The following is a 24,140-nucleotide window of genomic DNA, read 5'->3' as shown; positions in this document are numbered from 1 at the left end:
TCACAATTATAGCTCTCAAGTATGTCTCCCTTATTGCTCCAGGCTTTAGATTTCTTCTCATAAAAGCTGTAATCCTGGGGAGTCTAAAAATCTTAATACAACGGGATGAAGGGTGTGAGGGTTTACCCCCAGTGTCTTGGAGTGTGAGCGAGAGGGCTTTAAATCTCTTCTGAGTGTGGAGAGCTACATAAAACTGCAGTTAGCAAAGCTTTGTCACCTGTGGTCTTGCTATATATAAAAGTTTTAGAACAAGAAACTAACAAACTAAACTATTAATAGCCTGGAAAATAAAAAGAAAGAAAAAGAGAAACAAAAGAAGTCTCACTGTACTATGCACTATTTGTTCGTCGCAGTAGCGATTAGGTAGAATAATACTCATACAGATAGCTGTTTGTGGTTAAATACTCTAGTCCTGTATTGCTTACATACCGTCGTAAGTGTAAGATTCCCATAGAAACTGCATATCGTGAAATAAAGACAATCGGCCTAACTTAAAATAATAAAATCTTTCCATTGTCAGGTTTTTATTAACTAGGTGTTTCCATTCTAGTATGGTTGGTGTTCGTACTGACTTCCACATTTTTGGAATTAGTTGGTTGGCTGAATTGAGCATGATTTGAAATAAATGTTTTCTTATTTTGCATGCAATAGGGGGTGGATGACTAAGCATTATTATTTCTGGGTCGGGTGATATGTGTGTGCTTATAACTTTGTTGATGCCCTTAAAGACCTCTATCCAGAATTTTTTAATGTGAGTACATTCCCACCAAATGTGTGAAATATGACCCTCCTGCGAACATCCCCTCCAACAAGTGCCTAGAGACTTTTTGTAGATATATTTGATTCTAGCTGGTGTAATGTACCATCTCATAAATATTTTGATGTTTGTTTCTTTTGCATGGGCCGAATGCCCTGAATGGGAGAGATTTGTGAATCTTAGGGACCAAGTTTTTGGAGGTGTATTTGTGTTGAGTTCCCTGTCCCATCGTTTGGTATATGATGGAAGATGTGGGAAGGTATTAGACAGAATGAGTTTATATAGTTTAGATATCACCCGAGTTGTTTCCTTCTCAGGGATACAAAGTTGCTCGAATATCGAGGGGGGACGTGTGAGATCTTTTTTGCACTTATGTGAAGTTATGTAATGCCTTAATTGGTGAATCTTGAACCAAGAGGACAGAAAAGGGTGTCCCAATGTCTTAAGTTGTTGTTTAGATTTGATATTATTAGTGCTATCTGTTAGTAAGTATATGGGAAGGTGTTGTATAAGATCTAGCTGGGGACAGTGTTCCAGTTGCATGCCAGGTTTGAATTCTGGGTTATTTAAGAGGGTAGTAAGTGGAGAATACCTAGAGGTGATTTTATTCTGTGGAGTACACAGTTTCCTCCAATCTGACCAGGTTTCATTAGTAATTGAGGAGGATGATATAGAGTATTTAGTAAAGGATGCTGGATTCCAGCTTATAATACTCAGATCATGTGATGTGGTCATAGCATTTTCAATTTGTATCCACCTTCTGGAATCAGGTCCCTCAGATGATGATCTACACCAGTCTGAGATCCTCTGTAAGGAAATTGCGAATTTGTAGGAGAGCAGGTGTGGAACACCCAGGCCTCCTTCAGTGGGGATTTTGAACAGTGTGTTTTTATTAATTCGTGGAGGTCTGCGTCTCCAGATGTAATCGTTTATTATTTTTTGTAATGTGGCGAGATCTTTTTGGATACCAGCTATTGGGACTGTCTGGAGGATGTATAAAACTTTTGGTAGTAGTGTCATTTTAGTAACCTGAATTCTACCTAACCAGGATATGTTTTTTGGGAGCCAAGTGCTAGTGAGGGTCTGGAGTTCTGAAATTAACCCACCATAGTTATATTTGCGTAAATCTGACTTGTCTGGGGTTATATGTATCCCAAGGTATTTTAAGTATTTTGTCTGCTGTTTGAGGGGGCATGCTGTCTTTAAAGTGTCCAAGGAATGCTGGGAAAGGTTAATAGGTAAGTATTCCGATTTGGTCATGTTCACCGAAAAGTTAGACACAGCGCCAAATTGTGTCAGTTCCGAGATGGCCATTTGTAGAGAGGGGAGTGGGTCGGTGAGCATCAGGAGAATATCGTCAGCGTATATAGCTAATTTGTGTGACTGATCTTTGATATTGATCCCTTTGATTTGGGTATTTAATCTTATTTTAATAGCTAACGGTTCCAATGAAAGAATAAAAAGGATTGGAGAGAGGGGGCAGCCCTGTCTAGAACCATTCCGTATTTCGAATGGATCTGAGAGAGTGCCATTTATTTTAATCTGAGCTGACGGGGTAGTATATAGAGCCAACATTTTTTGGATGAAAGAATCTGGGAAATGGAAGTGTTGTAAAGTAGCATATAAGTATGTCCAATCAAGGCGGTCAAAAGCCTTTTCGGCATCGGTGGATAAAAATATAGTTGGTATTCTTTTTTGTGTCACATATTCTAAGAGATCAAGGACCGTGACCGTATTATCCTTGGCCTCTCTATGCGGCACAAAGCCGACCTGATCTTGGTGAATCAGGGTCGGCAGAATTTGGTTAAGCCTTGTGGCCATAATTTTGGCATACAATTTTAGATCTATATTTAGCAACGAGATTGGCCTGAAATTTGCCGAGGAGTTTGGGGGTTTACCTGGCTTAACTAGAACCGTAATATTAGCTTGTAATATATTATCAGGAAATGGTAGATGTTCTGGTATGGAGTTAAAGAGAGATGTTAAGTAGGGGATTAAATGCTTTGCGAATGTTTTGTAATAAAGACCCGTGAAACCATCGGGTCCTGGTGCTTTACCTTGTTTTAACTGTTTTATCGCCTCCTCAACTTCAGTAGTTTGAATAGGCAATTCTAATCTTTTGGATTGTTCTGTAGTTAGTTGTGGGGTCGGAATATTATCTAAATATTGATTACACGAACAAAGGTGAGTTTGGGAGTCCCTATTTGGGAAGAGGTTATAAAGTTTGTGGTAATAGTCTTTGAATTCCTTAGCTATAGAATTGGTATCTTCTAGGCATTTGCTGTGGTGGGATTTTATGGAGTGAATATATGTATTCTGTTGCTGTGTCTTTAAAGCTCTGGCCAATAGCTTCCCGGGTTTATTTCCCTCCCTATAGTAGCTTTGTTGTATGTGGAGTAACTGCCGTTGTGAATTAATTTGCAAGATGGAGTTTAGCTTCTCCCTGCTTTTTGTTAAGTTCTCTAAGATATCATTATTCGCTGGATTAAGCTTGTGTGCATAATCTAATTTAGCAATTTCTTTCGCTATGGCATCTATTTCAGCTCTGTTTTTTCTATTAATTTGCGCTTTGGTTTTAATGAACTCTCCTCTTATGGTGTTTTTATGAGCCTCCCACAGGGTGGACATAGCAACATCTGATGTGTTATTTAAGGAAAAATAGCTTTTTATGGGCTTAGAGAATAGTTTTACCTGTGCTGGGTCTAGTAGCAATGAGTCATCTAAACTCCACTGGAAGGCTCTAAAAGGTGCTGTTGGCCATCTTATAGTGCATGTGACTAGGGAGTGGTCCGACCAGGTCGTGTGCGAGATGGAGGAGAACTTAGTGTGAGATAAGACCAGGTGGTCCACGAATATGTAATCCAACCTGGAGTAATTACGGTTAGGGTGTGAGAAGAATGTGAAATCTGTTTTTTGGGGATGGAAATATCTCCACAAGTCATGCAACTCAAGTAATTTGAGTTTTTGCCAGATAGTTTTAAGATTAGGGATTCTAGCTCATACCAGGATTTGAGCAATCAATTGTGGGATCTAGCAGGAGGTTTAAATCCCCCGCCATGATGAGAGAGCCTTTAGACTCCTTAATGACTGAGTCTGTTATAGAGGTGACAAATTTATCCTGTTGTGAGTTAGGGGCATAGATATTTACTAAAGTCACAGGTTTGCCATACAAAAGGCCTTTTACGCATAAAAACCTTTCGTCCTTGTCTGATACAATTTGTGTTTTAGTAAAGGGTATACTTTTGTGGATGAGAATGCTAACCCCATTAATTTTTTTGTTGGAATTGGTGCTGTGAAAGTGTTGGGGGTAATGAGGGGAGAAATATTTGGGCACATTTTTGGTTCTAAAATGTGTTTCTTGTAGCATTAATACATGTCCTCCTCTCTTATGAAGGTCTAATATGGCCAGTCTTCTTTTGTTAGGGCAGTTGAGACCTTTGGTATTTTGTGTAAAGACCCTAAGGTCTTGAGGTGTGTGATTACCCATCAACCTAGAGTAGTGTTAAGAACCCTAGTGCGCCTAATGTATTAAGGCATACTCCGTGTTTGTGATGTGAGCACATGTGAGAAAAATAAGAAAAATAACTAAAAAACAAAAACGGTAAAAGGAAAGAAAAGAAAAACACAGAAATAAAGACAATCCTTAGTAAGAACATTCTAAACGTTGAACTATTCTATAGGAGATACTCTCCTGTCTGAGTGAAAGCAATAAAACATCTAATAGCTATTAACCTGTAACAATTGAGGTCACATAACTTATAAGCATTAACCTTCATGACCATAGGTAACCTAATACATAACATGAGGTGCTATTAACAGTAATAACAGTATTGGTGGTAATACAAGTAGAACAGGTAAAGCAAGTAGAACAAGTGGACAAGGATAAGCATAAATACCAGTCAGCCATTTGTTGTGGAACCAGAATGGGTTGCGACCCGACTAGGAGTCTCTGAATAGGAGGACTCCCCATCTCGAGTGTAACCTCTCAGAGAGCGACAAAGCTAGTAAAAAAAGAGGATTTCAAAGATGAGATAATTGTCACCCCTTATCTTCAGGTCGGGGTGTTGAAACAGTAGCAAATTTTTGTGCTTTCTTCTGAGGAACTTGCCTCCATTCCCTTCTCTGCGGCAAAGGAGAAGATTTGCCAGGTCTTGTTTGATCCTCCTGAGGGTGAACCGGTTCTTCTACTTGTGGAGTTGGTATATCTAGATCCCTACAGATGGATGGAATTTCCCTGACGGAAGTGCAGATGAATCGTTTACCTCTCCAGAGGACTACTAATTGAAAGGGAAATCCCCATCTATAAGGAATATTCATTTTTCTCAGCTGGGTTGTAAGAGGCTTAAGGTCTCTCCGCTTTGAGAGTGTCCGTTGCGACAAGTCCGCAAACATTTGTATCTCTGTGTTTTCATGTCTAATGGGTTGCTGCTCCCTTGCTAGTCTCATCAGCTCCTCCTTGACCTGAAAGTTGGTAATTCTGACAATGACATCCCTTGGCGGTTGACCTGTTTGTGGTTTCGGCCGCAGAGCTCTATGGGCTCTATCTATTTCAATTTTAGACTGAGTCTCTTCTTTTTTTAAAGCGCTGAAAAAGTCTTGGAGATATTGTTCCAGATCCGCAGGAGGTATGATTTCTGGAATTCCTCTCAGCCTGATATTATGGCGTCTATTACGGTTTTCGGCGTCATCTATTTTATCTTCAAGTTCAGTGATAGTCGCGCCTTGGGATTGAATAGTGTGTTGCAGGTCTGAGATGGCTTCTGTGTGCGAGTCTTGAGTGTTTTCAAGGGATTCCACTCTGTGACCAATTTCAGAAATGTCCTTTTTAAGATCAGATATTTCATCTCTAATGCATTGTTTGACTTGAGATATCAATGAGGAAAAATCCTTTTTAGAAGGAATTGAGTTTAAGAGAGCTGTAGGAATTGTGATATTTTCTGAGGCCTGGTCGCCATCAGATTCAGAGGAGCTTTGATAGGAGACATGGTCTGGAATCTCAGCTTCTGCGATATTAGAAGCTCTAGGTTCCAAAGTTTTGAAAAAATTGTTGACTGTATTTGCTGCAGGTTTTAGCTGCTTTGTACCTCTGCTGGTTTTATTTCCCTTCTCTTTGGGGACATTGCAAAGGATGAGTGGTTATAATAAGCTTCTAAACGGTTTATGCAGTTTTGTAAAGAAAAATCAAGGTGATGGTTTGCCTCCTCCCTCTAGTAATTATTTAGTAGCAAGAATATTATGTAAGTTATTGAGAAAATACATTTGCACTTTAATGCTGTCTCTAGGAGCTGTAAAAGAAGACAAGGAGAGTCCCAAAAATGATTATCACTACTTGCAAAACATGGGCTGGGCTGCTAAATAACCTCCTGCATGTACGTGAGGAAAATGTCCTTTAATCTTTTCTGGGTTGCATTTGTATTAAGCTGGGTAAAACAGTGTTCAGAGTGATATGACTGTACATACTAGGAGTTTTTATGTGCACTACTGTGCTGTAACCTCTTGTTGTCCCCAGCTCTCCTGTCCACTTATCACCCTCTCTGCTCCATCGACTAAGGAGGTGAGCCGTTGCGCTGAATAACAAGTGCGCAATATATTTGATTGCAGGCTGTGGCCTGTTCCCGGGACTCACCGTGTCCTCTGCGCCTTATGTAAAACTGCTGCGGCAGAGCTCCGACTGTTCGTGAGGCTGGTCAATCACGGGTGCATCTCCTCTCCGGTCTTTCTGTGGGCACCAACCCTGGTCTGGCTGGGTATTTTGCAAATTTGTGCGGGCCTGTGCATATGTTGCGACAGATCAGGGGGTCTGTTAATACTGTTGGAATTGCCTTAAATTCTTTTCCTGCTATGCTGCAGTAGATGAGCCTTACATTACAGCCTAGATGGGGTCACTGAATGCAGGGTGGCTAATGACGGTAGTGCTCCCACTCAGATAGGGCTTAGGAGCTCCGTTAGAAAGCAGCCATCTCCTAGGCTGGCTGGCTCCGCCCTCTGCGTATCCTATCTTTTTAATGGGATTTGCCTAACGCCGGTACTACGAGTCTTGGAAGAAGTGAGTGGTACAGCCTCTACCTCCAAGACTCCTACTGCATAAAAAAGTCAGTAGTTAAGAGTTTTATGGGCTAACGCCGGAACATAAAGCTCTTAACTACAGTGCTACAAAGTACACTAACACCCATAAACTACCTATTAACCCCTAAACCGAGGCCCCACCCACATCGCAAACCCTATAATAAAATTATTTAACCCCTAATCTGCCGACCGGACACCGCTGCCACCTACATTATAGCTATGAACCCCTAATCTGCTGTCCCTAACATTGCCGACACCTATATTATATTTATTAACCCCCAATCTGCCCCCCCCAACATCACCGCCATCTACCTACACTTATTAACCCCTAATCTGCCGACCGGACATCGCCGCCACTATAATAAATGTATTAACCCCTAAACCGCCGCACTCCCGCCTCGCAAACACTATAATACATTTTATTAACCCCTAATCTGCCCTCCCTAACATCGCCGCCATTTACCTACAATTATTAACCCCTAATCTGCCGCCCCCAACCTTGCCGCTACTATAATAAAGTTATTAACCCCTAAACCTAAGTCTAACCCTAACCCTAACACCCCCCTAACTTAAATATAATTTAAATAAATCTAAATAAATTTACTATAATTAAATACATTATTCCTATTTAAAAATAAATACTTACCTATAAAATAAACCATAAGATAGCTACAATATAACTAATAGTTACATTGTAGCTAATTTAGGATTTATATTTATTTTACAGGCAACTTTGTATTTATTTTAACTAGGTACAATAGCTATTAAATAGTTAATAACTATTTAATAGCTACCTAGTTAAAATAATTACAAAATTACCTGTAAAATAAATCCTAACCTAAGTTACAAATACACCTAACACTACACTATCAATAAATTAATTAAATAAATTACCTACAATGATCTAAACTAAAATACAATTAAATAAACTAAACTATATTACAAAAAATAAAAAATATTACAAGAATTTTAATCTAATTACACCTAATCTAAGCCCCCTAATAAAATAAAAAAAAACCCAAAATAATAAAATTCCCTACCCTATACTAAATTACAAAAGTAATCAGCTCTTTTAAAAGCCCTTAAAAGGGCTTTTTGCGGGGCATTGCCCCGAAGTAATCAGCTCTTTTACCTGTAAAATAAAATACAAGACACCCCCAACATTAAAACCCACCACCCACACACCACTACTCTAAAACTCACCTGATCCCCCCTTAAAAAAACCTAACACTACTCCATTGAAGATCACCCTACCTTGAGCCGTATTCACCCAGCTGGCACAGATGGGCCAGAAGAGGACATCCAGAGCGGCAGAAGTCTTCATCCGATCGGGGCAGAAGAGGTCCTCCATCCAGCAGAAGTCTTCATCCAAGCAGCATCTTCTATCTTCATCCATCCGGCGCGGAGCGGGTCCAGCTTCAAGAAATCCGATGCGGAGCATCCTCTTCTTTCCAACGACTAACGATGAATGAAAGTTCCTTTAAATGACGTCATCCAAGATGGCGTCCCTCAAATTCCAATTGGCTGATAGGATTCTATCAGCCAATCGGAATTAAGGTAGGAAAAATCCGATTGGCTGATGTAATCAGCCAATCGGATTGAAGTTCAATCCGATTGGCTGATTGGATCAGCCAATAGAATTGACCTCGCATTCAGTCAATAGGAATTCGAGGGACGCCATCTTGGTTGACGTCATTTAAAGGAACCTTCATTCGTCGTTAGTCATCGGGAAGAAGAGGATGCTCCGCGTCAGATGTCTTGAAGATGGACCCGCTCCGCACCGGATGGATAAAGATAGAAGATGCCGCTTGGATGAAGACTTCTGCTGGATGGAGGACCTCTTCTGCCCCATTCGGATGAAGACTTCTGCCGGGGCGGCAGATTAGGGGTTAATAATTGTAGGTAGGTGGCGGTGATGTGAGAGAGGGCAGATTAGGTTTTAATAAAATGTATTATAGTGTTTGCGAGGCGGGAGTGCGGCGGTTTAGGGGTTAATACATTTATTATAGTGGCGGCGATGTCCGGTCGGCATATTAGGGGTTAATAAGTGTAGGTAGGTGGTGGCGACGTTGGGGGCGCAAGATTAGGGGTTAATAAATATAATATAGGTGTTGGCAATGTTGGGGGCAGCAGATTAGGGGTTCATAGGGAAAATGTAGGTGGCGGCGGTGTCCGGAGCGGCAGATTAGGGGTTTATAGTAAAATGCAGGTGTCAGCGATAGCGGGGGCGGCAGATTAGGGGTTAATAAGTGTAAGATTAGGGGTGTTTAGACTCGGGGTTCATGTTAGGGTGTTAGGTGTAGACTTAGAAAGTGTTTCCCCATAGGAAACAATGGGGCTGCGTTAGGAGCTGAACGTTGATTTTTTGCAGGTGTTAGGTTTTTTTTCAGCCAGTTCAGCCCCATTGTATCCTATGCGGAAATCGTGCAAGAGCACGTTTTTCCAGCTTACCGCTACCGTAAGCAACGCTGGCATTGAGGTGACAAGTGGAGCTAAATTTTGCTCAACGCTCACTTTTCTGAGGCTAACGCAGCCATTCAGAAAACTTGTTGTACCAGCGTTGTTTAAAGTAAGCGCTGGAAAAAAAAGAGCATTTGCTCCACAGGTTTTTACCGACAAAAATCATAATCTAGCCATTAGGATGGTCTATTTTGTTTAAAAAAAATATCAGGACTTGTGGACATTTTCATACTTTTTTTATAATAAATAGTTATATAATAAATGGGGACATTTGTGCATTAAGTTAGGATAAAGTGATATATAAACTATTTATGCACTTCAGGGAGTATATGAGTATTGTGAGCATCAACACTTGCACACAATAGTCAACAGAGACTCCTTCAAGCCATATTAGTGCTCCACTTTGTAAAACCAGGGCACGATAATGTGCGCTTGTATTACAAGTAAAACGCACAGTTCCCATAGACCGCAATGTAAAGGGACTTTTCAGTGCCGTTTTTTCTAACACCCCACTCCCACCAATAGGATTTCAATAGCTCTCATCCTATTGGCTGATTTGAATTTGAACAATCAAATCAGCCAATAGGAATGCAAGGGACACCATATTTAAATGTGTACCTTGAATTCACTATTTAGTGTACGGCGGCGATCGTACAAAGAGGATCCTCCACGCTCCATGGTTGCCGATCCTGCTCCGCACTCATCTCCGCTTGAAAGAAGATGTCGACCACATGGAAGAAGACTTTACCGCCTGGAACAGGACCTTCTCCGCCAGACTTCAGGAAGGTTAAAGTTAGGATTTCTTTTTTTTTTTTTTAGATTAGGGATTTATTGAGCAATCTTAAAAGATCTGAATGCCCTTTTAAAAGCAATGCCCATGCAAATGCCCCTTTAGGGGCAATGGGTAGTTTAGGATTTCTTAGTGTAAGGTTTTTTTTATCTTGGGGGGTTTTACTGTTAGAGGGGGGAACTTAGTATTTTTTAAGGTAAAAAATCTGTTTAATTTAGAGCAATGCCCTACATAAGGCCCTTTTAAGGGCTATTGGTGGTTTAGTATTAGATTAAGGGGTGTTTTTATTTTAAGGGGACGTTTTATTTTCATAGGGATTAGGTTTATTTTTTTTATTTTGGATCATTTGGTTTATTATTTTATGCAATGTTAGACTTTTTTATTTTTTGTAATCTTAGATTAATTTAATTTTTTATTTTTTTATTTTTAAGTAATGTTAGATTTTTTATTTTAAATTTAATTTAGTATTTTTTAATTTAGTCAATTGGGGTTAATTTTGGGGGTGTTAGGTTAGGGGTTTTAGTAATTTAATTAGTTATTTGCGTTGTGGGGTTTGGCGGATTAGGGGTTACTAGTTTTATTAGGTTTATTGCGTTGTGTGGGTTTGGAGGATTAGGGGTTAATAGTTTTATTAGATTTATTGCAATGTGGGTTAATGGCGGATTAGGGGTTAATACATTTATTAGGTTTATTGCGATGTGGATTAATGGTGGATTAGGGGTTAATATACTTTATTAGTTATTGCGGTGAGGGGTTGTGGTTGACAGGTAGATAGATATTGCGCATGCGTTAGGTGTTAGTTAATATTTTCAGGCAGTTACGGTGCTCACATTTTCAGCATAAGGCTTGCTGCGCTTGCCTATGTGTGGCAAGGTGAAAATGGAGTAAAATATCTCCATTTTCAGGTCGGAAGTCCTTGCGCTGAATATGTGATACTGATTTGCAATGCGGTTCTATGTTAGCTCATGGGAGTAAAAATTGCGGGCGACGGGTGAAATATACACGCCGCATTTATATGCGGCGCCGTAAATGTGATGCCAAAACCGTGTATAAACCGCCATCGACGGGTTTTGCAGGCAACGTCGCATATGTAATCTTGCCCAATGTTTTTAACAAAACCAAGTTGAACACATGCAATTACAATGCAAACTTTTGAGTACAAATATGTGCACTGGCAGCAATAAAATGTAGTTTTCTACAATAAATATTTTTTCTTTCAATCTTATATGAGTAATCTTATAATTTAGGGTTTACATTCAGTCATGTGACTATTCACCAGCTGTGACCCAGTTTAATAAAGTCAATTAAAATAGCTGGCTCAGAGAAAAAATATCTAAGTCAACTATTCTATAAATCCAAACAATTATAAAGTCATCTTTTACAACCAAATTTACACATCCTAATTCAATTCAAGATCTTTATGAAAAACTATGTAACTTGCTATTAAGTATAGCTAGTTGTCTTAACTGACTTCAAATCATTTTGTAAAATCCTGCTAAGTTTAAAGGTAACGTTTGGTTTCAAGTTCCATACTCTTCACCTGCTGACTTACTATAGTTAGGACTTAAATTAACATGAAACCCACATTTTTTATTTTGTGATTCAGAGAGCATGCATTTAAATTGACCTATATTATCATATGTGCTTCATTCTCTTGGTTTCCTTTGTTTAAAGAACAACAATGCACTAGTGGTAGCTAGATGAACACATGGGATGAGCCAATGACAAGAGACATATATGTGCAGCCACCAATCAGCAGCCAGCTCTCAGTAGTGTAATGCTGCTCCTGAGCTTACCTTGATATGATTTTCAGCAAAGGATATCAAGAAAACAAATCAAATAAGATAACAGAAGGAAATTGGAAAGTTGTTTAAAATGACATGCTCTATCTGAATCATGAAAATTTAATTTTGACTTTACAGTCCCTTTAAGAACATATAACAAGCCTTAGGTGTAAAATGTGTAGCTGGTACACATGTTAAATAAATAAGGGAATCATATAAAGAGAAATGACTAAATACACAAAATATATATGGCAATAGAACAATAAAGACTATCCTTTCCAGCACTCCATCTGGCTTGTAGACAAAATGTATACTGTAGGAGCTGGCAATAAAACAGGTAGCCACTGAGGAAGAAAAAAGCTAAAAATGTATGATCAATGTTGAAAACACAATGGCAATTTATTCGTTACCGTCAGTAGCTATAAATCATATGAAACCAATTATACCATAGTGCACTATGTAACTGATAGAGAGCTCTCCAAACAATTAAACTATATATATTATGGAAAAATCAGTAGAAAATAAGGTAATACAAATATTAACCCATATTAGCACTCAAAATTAGATAAACAAAATGAAAATGTCCTGTTAATTCACAGACAGAGGATGTAACTTGTATCAGTTCTGTCTCAGCACCATGGTTTGGGGAGGAGATAAAAGTTCAATAAGAGCTCTTGGAGCATAACGGGATAATATTGTTATTCCCTGGATTCCCTTTTACCTTGGAAAAAAAAGCGCTCAAATTAGCACTTCAGAGAATCCTGCTGTGGGGTAAATCTTCAGCAGATGGGGTTAAGCTAGAATATAGCGAAATATTCCAATTAACACCATGCAGCGTACAGCACTTACAATTAACCGCTATGTACTCACTCACACATTCACAGGTGGTTCCTGCAGCCGGGAGATACCAGTTGCCTTTCTCACCGGGTACTTCTAAGTCTTGCGCCAACAACCCGTCAGATCCGTCTGGCCTTTTTTCTTTGGCGGCATCATCTGGTATACGTCTTAGCATGAGTAGGTCTCCCTGGTCATCTCTCCAAGCAGGCTAAACTTTGAAACTTCAGTGGAGGAGGATAAAGCATAACTTTGCAGAGCATTAGGGAGCCATAGTGAGTGACCCAGATAAAGGGCAGATACAGCGTGTTTCAAATACAGCACTGTGAAGACACCGCTATAGGAGAGATGACCAGGGAGACCTACTCATGCTAAGACGTATACCGGATTATGCTGCCAAAGAAAAAAGGCCAGACGGATCTGACGGGTTGTTGGCGCAAGACTTAGAAGTACCCGGTGAGAAAGGCAACTGGTATCTCCCGGCTGCAGGAACCACCTGTGAATGTGTGAGTGAGTACATAGCCGTTAATCATAAGTGCTGTACGCTGCATGGTGTTAATTGGAACATTTCACTATATTCTATTTAGCTTAACCCCATTTGCTGAAGATTTACCCCACAGAAGGATTCTCTGAAGTGCTAATTTGAGTGCTTGAATTACAATATTATCCCATTATGCTCAAAGAACTCATATTGATCTTTTATCTCCTCCCCAAACCATGGTGCTGAGAAGGAACTGATACAAGTTACATTCTCTGTCTGTGAATTAACAGGACAATTTCATTTTGTTTATCTAATTTTGAGTGCTATTATAGGTTAATATATGTATTAGCTTATTTTCTACTAAATTTTCCATAATATATATATAGGGCTAAATTTTGCGCTCACGTGCAATCCTGCCCCTTGCCCGCGCACAGCCAATCACGCGTGGGCAGGAGCTATCAATCTCCTTGGTCGGACTCGACCGAGGAGATTGATAAATGGTGACCGCTGGTGACCGCTGCTTGATAAATCACGGTGAGCAAGTTCTTGTGAGAACTTGCAGCCATAGGGGCTTGATAACTCGAGCCCTATATATAGTTTAATTGTTTAATTGTTTGGAGAACTCTCTATCAGTTACATAGTGCACTATGGTATAATTGGTTTCATATGATTTATAGCCACTGTGACGGTAACTAATAAATTGCCATTGTGTTTTAAACATTGATCATCCATTTTTAGCTTTTTTCTTCCTCAGTGACTACCTGTTTTATTGCCAGCTCCTACAGTATACATTTTGTCTACAGGCAAGAGGGAGTGCTGGATAGGATAGTATTTATTGTTATATTGCCACCTATTTAACCTAACACTATCCCTGTGCACCTGTACCCTGGCACACTTTAAACTCAGGATCTAGTATTAATCTAGTATTAATTAAATTTAAGTGTGCTGATATCAATCATTATTATATATATATATATATATATATATATATTTATTTATATATATATATACACAGTTTATATATATTTTATATATATTTGCATAAATAAAATATATATATGTCCACTTAATGGCTAAAGTAAGTGGACATCTGATATCACACCTATATGAACTTGTTGGAAATCCCATTGCAAAATTAAAGTGAAGGTAAACTTTCATGCATAAGGTGCCCAGTTTTTAAAAATACTATTAAAAAAAGGGGCACTTTCATTCATGAAAGTTTACATTTCATAGGTTTTGTTAAAATACTTACCTTTCTTCTTGCAAACTGGAACAGCGATTCCCCTGCCCACAGCTCCTCTCTTCTTACATCAGCAATGACGAATCTGGCTTCATTCAACCACGGCGTGACCTCAGGCAATGTTTGCTCTGGGGGGGAAGCCGTAATTGGAGGAACCCGAATTCGTCATTGCTCACGCAAGAAGAGACGGCCTGCGGGTGGGGGGATCGCTGTTCCGGCTTGCAAGAAGAAAAGGAAAGTATTTTAACAAAACTGGTGAAATGTAAACTTTCATGAATGAAAGTGCCCCTGTTTTTAATATTATTTTTAAAAACCGGGCACTTATTCGTGAAAGTTTACCTTCACTTTTTTTTTTATAATCAAACGACTAGATTATAAGTTTTGCGGTATGAGGGGTGCGGTGCTAATTTGCACGTTATTGTCTCCTCTCACTTCCCTACAGCGCTGGTATTTCAGGTTTTCATAAACCCGGCGTTATCAGGCAAGAAGTGAGCGTAGAGCAAAATTGAGCTCCATACCACACTCCAATACCAGCGCTGCTGAAAGCTGTGGTGAGTTTGTTTTACGCGCTTGTGCACAATTTCCTCATAGCCATCAATGGGGAGAGCCGGCTGAAAAAAAGTCTAACACCTGCAAAAAAGCAGCATGAAGCTCCGTAATGGAGCCCCATTGATTCCTATGGGCAAACTAAATTTATGTTTACACCTAACACTCTAACATGAACCCCAAGTCTAAACACCCCTAATCTTACACTTATTAACCCCTAATCTGCCACCCCCGACATTGCAGACACCTACATTATACTTATTAACCCCTAATCTGCCGTTCCGGACATCGCTGCCACTATAATAAACATATTAACCCCTAAACCGCCACACTCCTGCATCTCAAACACTAGTTAAATATTATTAACCCCTAATCTGCCGCCCCTAACATCGCCGCCACCTACCTACATTTAATAACCCCTAATCTGCCACCCCCAACGTCGCCAACACTATACTAAAGTTATAAACCCCTAAACCTAAGTTTAACCCTAACACCCCCTAACTTAAATATAATTAAATAAATCTAAATAAAAATTACTATCATTACCTATATAATACATATTTAAATCTAAATACTTACCTGTAAAATAAACCCTAAGCTAGCTACAATATAACTAATAGTTACATACAAGTTTGTATTTATTTTAACTAGGTAGAATAGTTACTAAATAGTTATTAACTATTTACTAACTACCTAGCTAAAATTAATACAAATTTACCTGTAAAATAAAACCTAAACTGTCAGAAAGGACCTCAAGACCTTGCTCTTCGACTGAACTGCAACCCTCAGCGCCTTGAGACCCTTACGGGTGAATAGCCGTGCTTTACAAGAACCCAGTAGATAGATAGAGATCTTACACTAACACCTAACCTTACACTACAATTAAATAAATTACCTAAATTAAATGCAATTACCTAAATTCCAAAAAAACAAACACTAAATTATACAAAAAAAATAAAAATAATGATCAGATATTTAAACTAATTACACCTAATCTAATAGCCCAAAATAAACCCCCCCCCCCCACAAAAACAAAACAAAACATAGCCTACAATAAACTACCAATAGCCCTTAAAAGGGCCTTTTGCGGGGCATTGCCCCAAAGAAATCAGCTCTTTTACCTGTAAAAAAAATACAAACACCCCCCCAAAAGTAAAACCCACCACCCACACAACCAACCCCCCAAATAAAATCCTAACTAAAAAAAACCTAAGCTCCCCATTGCCCTTAAAAGGGCATTTAGCTATTTTCAATTGCCCAAACCCTAATCTAAAACTAAAACCCACCCAATAAACCCTTGAAAAAACCTAACACTAACCCCCGAAGATCCACCTCAACGACATCCATCCTCAACGAAGCCGGGAAAAGTCCTCAGCAAAACTGCAAGAAGTCCTCAACAAAGCCGGGAGAAGTCTTCATTAAAGCCGGCAGAAGTGGTCCTCTAGACGGGCAGAAGTCTTCATCCATACGGCATCTTCTATCTTCATCCATCCGGCGCGGAGCGGGTCCATCTTCAAGACATCCGGCGCGGAGCATCCTCTTCAATCAAAGTCTTCTTCCCGAATGAAGGTTCCTTTAAGTGACGTCATCCAAGATGGCGTCCCTTGAATTCCGATTGGCTGATAGAGTTCGATCAGCCAATCGGAATTAAAGGTGAAAAAATACTATTGGCTGATGCAATCAGCCAATAGGATTGAGCTCACATTCTATTGGCTGATTGGAACAGTCAATAGAATGCAAGCTCAATCCTATTAGCTAATTGCTTCATTGAGGATGGATGTCCGGTCTTCAAAACTGTAAGTGGATCGTCGGGGGTTAGTGTTAGTTTTTTTTAAGGGTTTATTGGGTGGGTTTTATTTTTAGATTAGGGGTTTGGGCTGCAATAGAGCTAAATGCCCTTTTAAGGGCAATGCCCATCCAATTGCCCTTTTCAGGGCAATGGGGAGCTTAGGTTTTTTTAGTTAGGATTTTATTTGGTGGGTTGGTTTTGTGGGTAGTGGGTTTTACTGTTGGGGGGTGTTTGTATTTTTTTACAGGTAAAAAAGCTGATTTCTTTGGGGCAATGCCCCGCAAAATGCCCATTTAAGGGCTATTGGTAGTTTATTGTAGGCTAGGTTTTTTTTTAATTTTGGGGGGCTTTTTTATTTTGATAGGGCTATTAGATTAGGTGTAATTATTTTTAATATCTGATAATTTGTTTTTTATTTTGTGCAATTTATGCAATTGTATTTAATTTAGGTAATTGATTTAATTGTAGTGTAAGGTTAGGTGTTAGTGTAAGACAGGTAAGGTTTTATTTTACAGGTAAATTTGTATTTATTCTAGCTAGGTAGTTAGTAAATAGTTAATAACTATTTAGTAACTATTCTACCTAGTTAAAATAAATACAAATTTGCCTGTAAAATAAAAATAAACCCTAAGCTAGCTACAATGTAAATAATAGTTATATTGTAGCTAGGTTAGGATTTATTTTATAGGCAAGTTTTTAGTTTTAAATAGGAATTATTTAGGTAATGATAGTAATTTTTATTTAGATTTTTTTTAATTATATTTAATTTAGGGGGTGTTAGGGTTAGGGTTAGACTTAGGTTTAGGGGTTTATAACTTTAGTATAGTGGCGGCGACGCTGGGGGCGGCAGATTAAGGGTTAATAACTGTAATGTAGGTTGCTGCAATGTTAGGGACAGCAGATTAGGGGTTAATAATATTTAACTAGTGTTTGCGAGGCAGGAGTGCGGCGGTTTAGGGGTTAATATTTTTATTATAGTGGTGGCGATGTCGGGAGCGGCAGATTAGGGGTTACTAATTTTATTTTAGTGTTTGCGATGCAGGAGGGCCTCGGTTTAGGGGTAAATAGGTAGTTTATGGGTGTTAGTGTACTTTTTAACACTTTAGTTATGAGTTTTATGCTACAGCTTTGTAGCGTAAAACTCATAACTACTGACTTTAGATTGCGTTACGAATCTTGTGGGATAGGCTGTACCGCTCACTTTTTGGCTTCCCAGAAAAAGCTTGTAATATCAGTGCCATGGAAGTCCCATTGAAAAAAGACTTTACGCAAATTGCGTAAGTTAATTTGAGTTAAGGCCAAAAAGTGTGCGGTGCCCCTAAACCTGCAAGACTCGTAATACCAGCGGTAGTGAAAAAGCAGCGTTATGAGCCTTAATGCTGCTTTTTCACTCATACCGCAAAACTCATAATCTAGCCGAAAGTTTTTTATTTAAGGTATTTAGTTAGTAATACAACATTGTTGTCATGTCATCAGACATACCATCTCTTCATTACAAAAACAATCCTCTGTACAGAATGGAATATAAAAAATATATAAGTAACCTCTGGGATCACACATCTAAATACAAAGATAACACTCCAGAGAATTACCCAAGAATTGGTTAGTTGAATTTATCCAAAAGAATCATAACAAATGAAAAGTATTACAATAGCCATTCTTAGTGCAAGTATGGTAATCCAATTTGATACCTTATATTTTTATTATGCTTATCAAGATGTCTGTAGTACCCCTTTGTCAAGAAATACTGCCTAGTAGGGTGATACTTTAATCTGGAATACTTAGAGTAATAGCATACAATATGAGAGGCACAATTCTTTATTATAACAGAACTTTCTAATTCTCTAGTATATGTTCCTCACATAATTAGAGGCTCACTCTTGGACCATGTTATACTATTGATATAAGCAAGAGGAATTATATTAACAATGGCCACTGTTGGGCCTTAGCAGAATTAGATATAATAGATAGTGAAGTAAAAAAGTTCTAAATAAGTGAAAACACAATGTATAGTAGTATAAAAAAATATTCTCATAGCATTTACATGTAAAAAAGTATATAATGCTTAGCTAACAAACATATTAAGTGAGTGTAATTAACCCAATAGCACTAAATTAGATATGGTGTCCTTATGAACAAGTCTCTATAGATATGTGAAAAGGACTAAAAAGGATTATGGTTAAAACGAGTAAGGATACACTAAGGATGTATCTATCTAGGCTTTGTCATATTATATTGTCGGTACCTTTGTGTCACTTAGGGCCTACATGTAGAGAATTACAGGATTAAACATATTACTCCTGACAAAATGGTTACTGTCCCTAAGCAATAGATGTTAGTATGTTCCAATTACCGCAGCCTGTAGAAAAAGTCTAGAAAAGTATATGCAGCCACTTAATATGTGAGTATAGCATTTCTTATATCAGACTCAGATGAGGCTATTGGTTCAATTTTTAAAAAGGTATTAGGTATTCAGGGGGAGAAGGGGAACAGTTAGGGCCTGTAAATGATATATGTTATTATGTCAAGATCTCAGAGATAAGGGTGTGTATGAGTGAGAGAACTTCATGTCATTCCACTAGAGCTCTGTAATAATAGGTTCAATGATATTACTCTCCTGTCCCACTGCCCCGGCCGCAGGCAGTAGGACTAAGTCAAAGGGGGGATTACCCCTAATAGCATCCTCTATCTTATAAATATCACTGTAACTTGGAGAGAAACCCCCTAGTGACCTTATGTAATCTATAGTCTAGTGACTAGCCCTGAACAATAATCTATTTCTAGGAGCTGTTTCAAATGAAGAAGTAGGTCATCTGAACCATCTAAAGCAACCCAGCCAACATAATGAGGTGCTACCAGAGAGTTCCCAAGTACTTATTGTATTTATTTAGAGGTATATCTGGATACTATAGAGTAAATATAGCGTTGTAAGTACACCACCTGAGAGACACTGAGAAAAAAAAACAAAAAATGCAAAAAGAACAGCAGCATACAAAAAACTTCAATAGTAGACGTATCTAAGGAGATATAAATATTGTGTAAAACTTCTGAATGCATCCTGTCTAAGAGTATTGGTCTTCTTTTATATAATCATGTTTGAAAAGAGCAATATACATACAGTATATACAAATAATGACGCTAAACTGTTTAAGGGCTGCTATTTAAAGCTGTGTTAACAGTAGCGGCACAGTTCAAATAATCAAGATTTAAAAAAGGACATATATTATCTGCAGACCCACAGGTTGTTCAGGTGCTAGTCAGCAAACAGGTTTTATAGTAGTATACTTGTCTAAGGAGGTCTAATTAGAGCATGTCCTCAGAATTCAACATACAGTATAACTGCTAAAGAAACTTTTAGCTCATAGTTCTGTCCATCCTCTAATCAACAATAAATAATGAAATAAGTGTGTAGAACTTCTGAATATTTCCTGTCAAAGAGTACTGGTCTTCTTTTATATAATCATGCTTGAGGAAAATAATATGCGTATATCCAAATGATGAATCTAAACTTTTTCAAGGCAGCTATTTTAAGTTGTGTTAAAGTTAGAGTCACAGTTCAAAGAATCAAGAGTAAACAGGACATAAATTATCTGCAGACCCGCATGTTGTTCTAGTGCTTGTCAGCAACCAGGTTTTATTTTTTACCAATCTTACTGGCTATGCGGTTGATTCAATGGTATGTGGGTAGCCTCCACCAGAGTCCCATAATAGATCCCCAGCAAGCAACAATATTCTAATCCACCTTCGCCGAAGAGAAGCTCATATCTCAGACGCTGGATTGCGACTGCTTTGCTGCTTCAGGCTGACAGGTCGTCTCGCAAGCGACTGGAGATGAGAGCCAGATGGAGATGCTACACAAGGGTGGTTCGGCTTCTTGTGTGGTTTAATGGGTAAGTGGCTATCTACTTTCAAGAAGATGTGTTCTTCGGGTTTAGTGTCACTATCAAGGTTGGAAGTGTATAGAGCTTGAATCCTCCGTGATGAGGAGGAATCAGTGTCTGTCTTGCTTGTCTCCTGTGAGGCTGTATGAACCCATCTCAGACTCTCCTGCTTGTCAGACTTCCCCCGGGAAGCCTGGGGTATAGTTATAAGGTTCCTTGTGTTAGTAGTGAAGAATGAACATCTGATCTCTGATGTGAGCAGTGCTGCATGGGCATCCACCCATTCCATGAGCGCAGCAAGCAGGTCTCTGAGGTCAGTCACCATGATATTTATAGATAATTTGTCTAAGTCTCCTTACTTGTATTGGAACATTGGTGTTAGCGATTAATATTAATATTTTCTATAAATGCAGATAATTACAAAATGCTTTCAATGAATGGCTACAAGGAACTTAAGACGGCACTAGATAAATGTGTCTAAAGTCCAGAATTTAGTGAAAGGAATTAAGCTAATTAAATAGTTTGGAAAAATAGATATTGGCACAAACAAACAGACAAAAAATAGAAGTTTACAATAAACAATAAAAAAGAATATACAGTATAATACTGGCAAATTAGCTCTCTCATTAACACAAGAAGTCTAATTTCTCCATTAAACCAATAGATTGCATTATATTTAAAGTAAGAATTTCTCATTAAAGAGGTTTCCTATCCAGAGTCCCACCTCTCCCTCTCGTCCCTTAATGAATCTGTTCAACGACTAAGACAGTGCTCTGGTTAATATCTGAATTAAAAGGCCTCTATTTATCAAAGTCTGGCAGACCTGATCCGACAGTGCAGATCAGGTCCGCCAGACCTCGCTGAATACGGAGAGCAATACGCTCTCCGTATTCACCATTGCACCAGCATGATAATGGCATGCAGAAATTAACTTACAAACAACTAGTAGCACCTATTGAGGGCTAGATTACAAGTGGAGCGCTAATTTATCAAGTGGCTGGTTATTGCTACCGCGGTTCTCTGGTTAATTTTCTAAAAGTGCCTCAATTGCCCCCAAAATTAAGAGTCTAATATTTTTTTTATGAAAAAAGTAGCATTGTCCCCCCCTAACAAAATACTGCACGGAGGAGTTTCTAGGGGTTAAAAGTGGTGAGTGTACGGTGTTGAAAAAACAACAACTGAAAAGTGCCTTTATATTGTGGTCTTTGGGAACTGTTTATTCCCAGTATATATATATATATATATATATATACACATGTATGCTTATAAACATATATATATATATATATATATATATATATATATATATAAATATATATACTGTATATGTGTGTTAATATATATATTTGCTTTCCATCACTGCACAACTAACCCCATTCACTGCACTAGTTCTCATGCTGTGTCTAGTCTAACCTAACTTGGAATATACTAGTGCACATTAGCATGCACTGTTATTACTCAGTTGAGAACAAATATTGCTTTAACGTAAGCGATATTTTGTTCTCAACTCATAATCTGGCCCTGAATTTTAAGGATTTTTGTTGTCATACTCTTTACAATTAACCCCTTAAAGGGACATGAAACCCACATGAAACCCACATCTTTCATGATTTAAAAAGAGAATGAAATTTTAAACATGTTTCTAATTTACTTCTATTATCTCATTTGTTTTATTCTCTTGATATTCTTTGCTGAAAAGCATATCTAGATATGCAAAGTAGCTGCTGATTGGTTTCTGCACATAGAAGCCTCATGTGATTTGCTCACCCATGTGCATTGCTTTTTCTTCAACTAAGGATATCTAAAAAATGAAGCAAAATAAATAATAGAAGTAAATTGTAATGTTGTTTAAATTTGTATTCTCTATCCGAATCATGAAAGAAAGATTTTGGGTTTAGTGGCCCTTTATGGACACAGCTTCAGTTTGCTCAATGCTTCCATGACGGAATAATTCAGACATTGATCATCAAGGGATTAAAGGTTCTCATTAAAGGGACACTGTACCCAAAAATGTTCTTTTGTGATTCATATTGAGCATGATATTTTAAGCAACTTTCTAATTTACTCCTATTATCAAATTTTCTTCATTCTCTTGGTATCTTTATTTGAAATGCAAGAATGTAAGTTTAGATGCCAGCCCATTTTTGGTGAACAACCTGGGTTGTCCTTGCTGATTGGTGGATAAATTCATCCACCAATAAAAAAGTGCTGTCCAGAGTACTGAAACCAAAAAAAAAGCTTAGATGCCTTCTTTTTCAAATAATGATAGCAAGAGAGCGAAGAAAAATTGATAATAGGAGTAAATTAGAAAGTTGCTTAAAATTGCATGCTCTTTCTGAATTACAAAAGAAAAAATTTGGGTTCAGTGTCCCTTTAAGTAATATTGTTGAGTGTTGTTTATTTTTGCTCTTCAGGTCAGTATTGCATACAAACTTGTTAAGTATACAAAAACTGAGATAAATAAATAATATCCCGCAATCAAAGGCAGAAACAATTTCAAAGATAGTAGTTAATGTATGACATGAACCTTGAAAAAATTGCTTACCTGAGAATAGCCAATTATGTCACCATTTTCATCCAGCACATTAAAAGTAATGACTGGCCCCTGCACATCAGAATTCCTGACCTCTGTGTCACTGTAAATTTGTACAACATGCTGTCCATTAGCATAACGCAAAGCCGAAAGCACAGAGTAGGTGTAACTAGCCAAAGTGTGTGTGTGAGACTTGATATTTTCCATTCCGCCTGCAAAAAAAAAAAAGAAAACAGACAAAATTTACATTTGTTATATTCTCTCATTAAGTGGAAAACACTATTTTAAAAAAAAAGTAATTGGTGCATAGAGCAATTTAAAACATCTTCTTCAGATAAGCAGTATAGTGGATTGGTAGAGGAAAATGATCTAGCATTTTCAGATACATATGAGAGAGTATTTTCTTTGTACTTATACAATAGCATTTAGAACTGTTGTACATATGGTGTTATAAATGAATGCATCTCAGAGATTTTTATTGGTTGAATGCCACCTGTGCTGTAAAGTAACTGTTCTGTATAGAACTAGTGCAAATGAGAAAGCTGGTACCCTACATCCATAAATATCTGGCTTTCCTGACGATTTGTGACATATATTATATTGAAATCTTACCGCTAGATTTGGAGTTTTGTCGGTAACGACCCGAAAAACTAACGCCGGCTTTTTTCTAGCCGCACCATAAAAATAACTCTGGTATTGAGAGTCCACATAAAGGCTGCGTTAGGCTCCAAAAAAGGAGCGTAGAGCATTTTTAACGCAACTTCAACTCTCAATACCAGAGTTGCTTACGCAAGCGGCCAGCCTCAAAAACGTGCTCGTGCACGATTCCCCCATAGGAAACAATGGGGCTGTTTGAGCTGAAAAAAAACCTAACACCTGCCAAAAAGCCGCGTTCAGCTCTTAACGCAGCCCCATTGTTTGCTATGGGGAAACACTTCCTACGTCTGCACCTAACACCCTAACATGTACCCCGAGTCTA

General features: G+C 38.3%; 1 protein-coding gene across 1 annotated transcript in view; it reads right to left on the bottom strand.

Moving 5' to 3' along the window:
• The window catches only part of MOCOS (molybdenum cofactor sulfurase), an 842,034-nt gene that overhangs the window by 220,131 nt on the left and 597,763 nt on the right, over positions 1-24,140 (bottom strand). The window contains exon 6 of the mRNA XM_053714598.1: positions 23,174-23,373. Within this exon, the coding sequence (XP_053570573.1) occupies positions 23,174-23,373 (200 nt within the window). The remainder of the gene's footprint in view (positions 1-23,173; positions 23,374-24,140) is intronic.

This window comes from Bombina bombina, chromosome 5 (genome assembly GCF_027579735.1).
Source record: "Bombina bombina isolate aBomBom1 chromosome 5, aBomBom1.pri, whole genome shotgun sequence".
Lineage (NCBI taxonomy): Eukaryota > Metazoa > Chordata > Amphibia > Anura > Bombinatoridae > Bombina > Bombina bombina.
The sequence above is the reverse complement of the archived record's forward strand: the minus strand, read 5'-3'. Positions and strand labels throughout refer to the sequence as shown.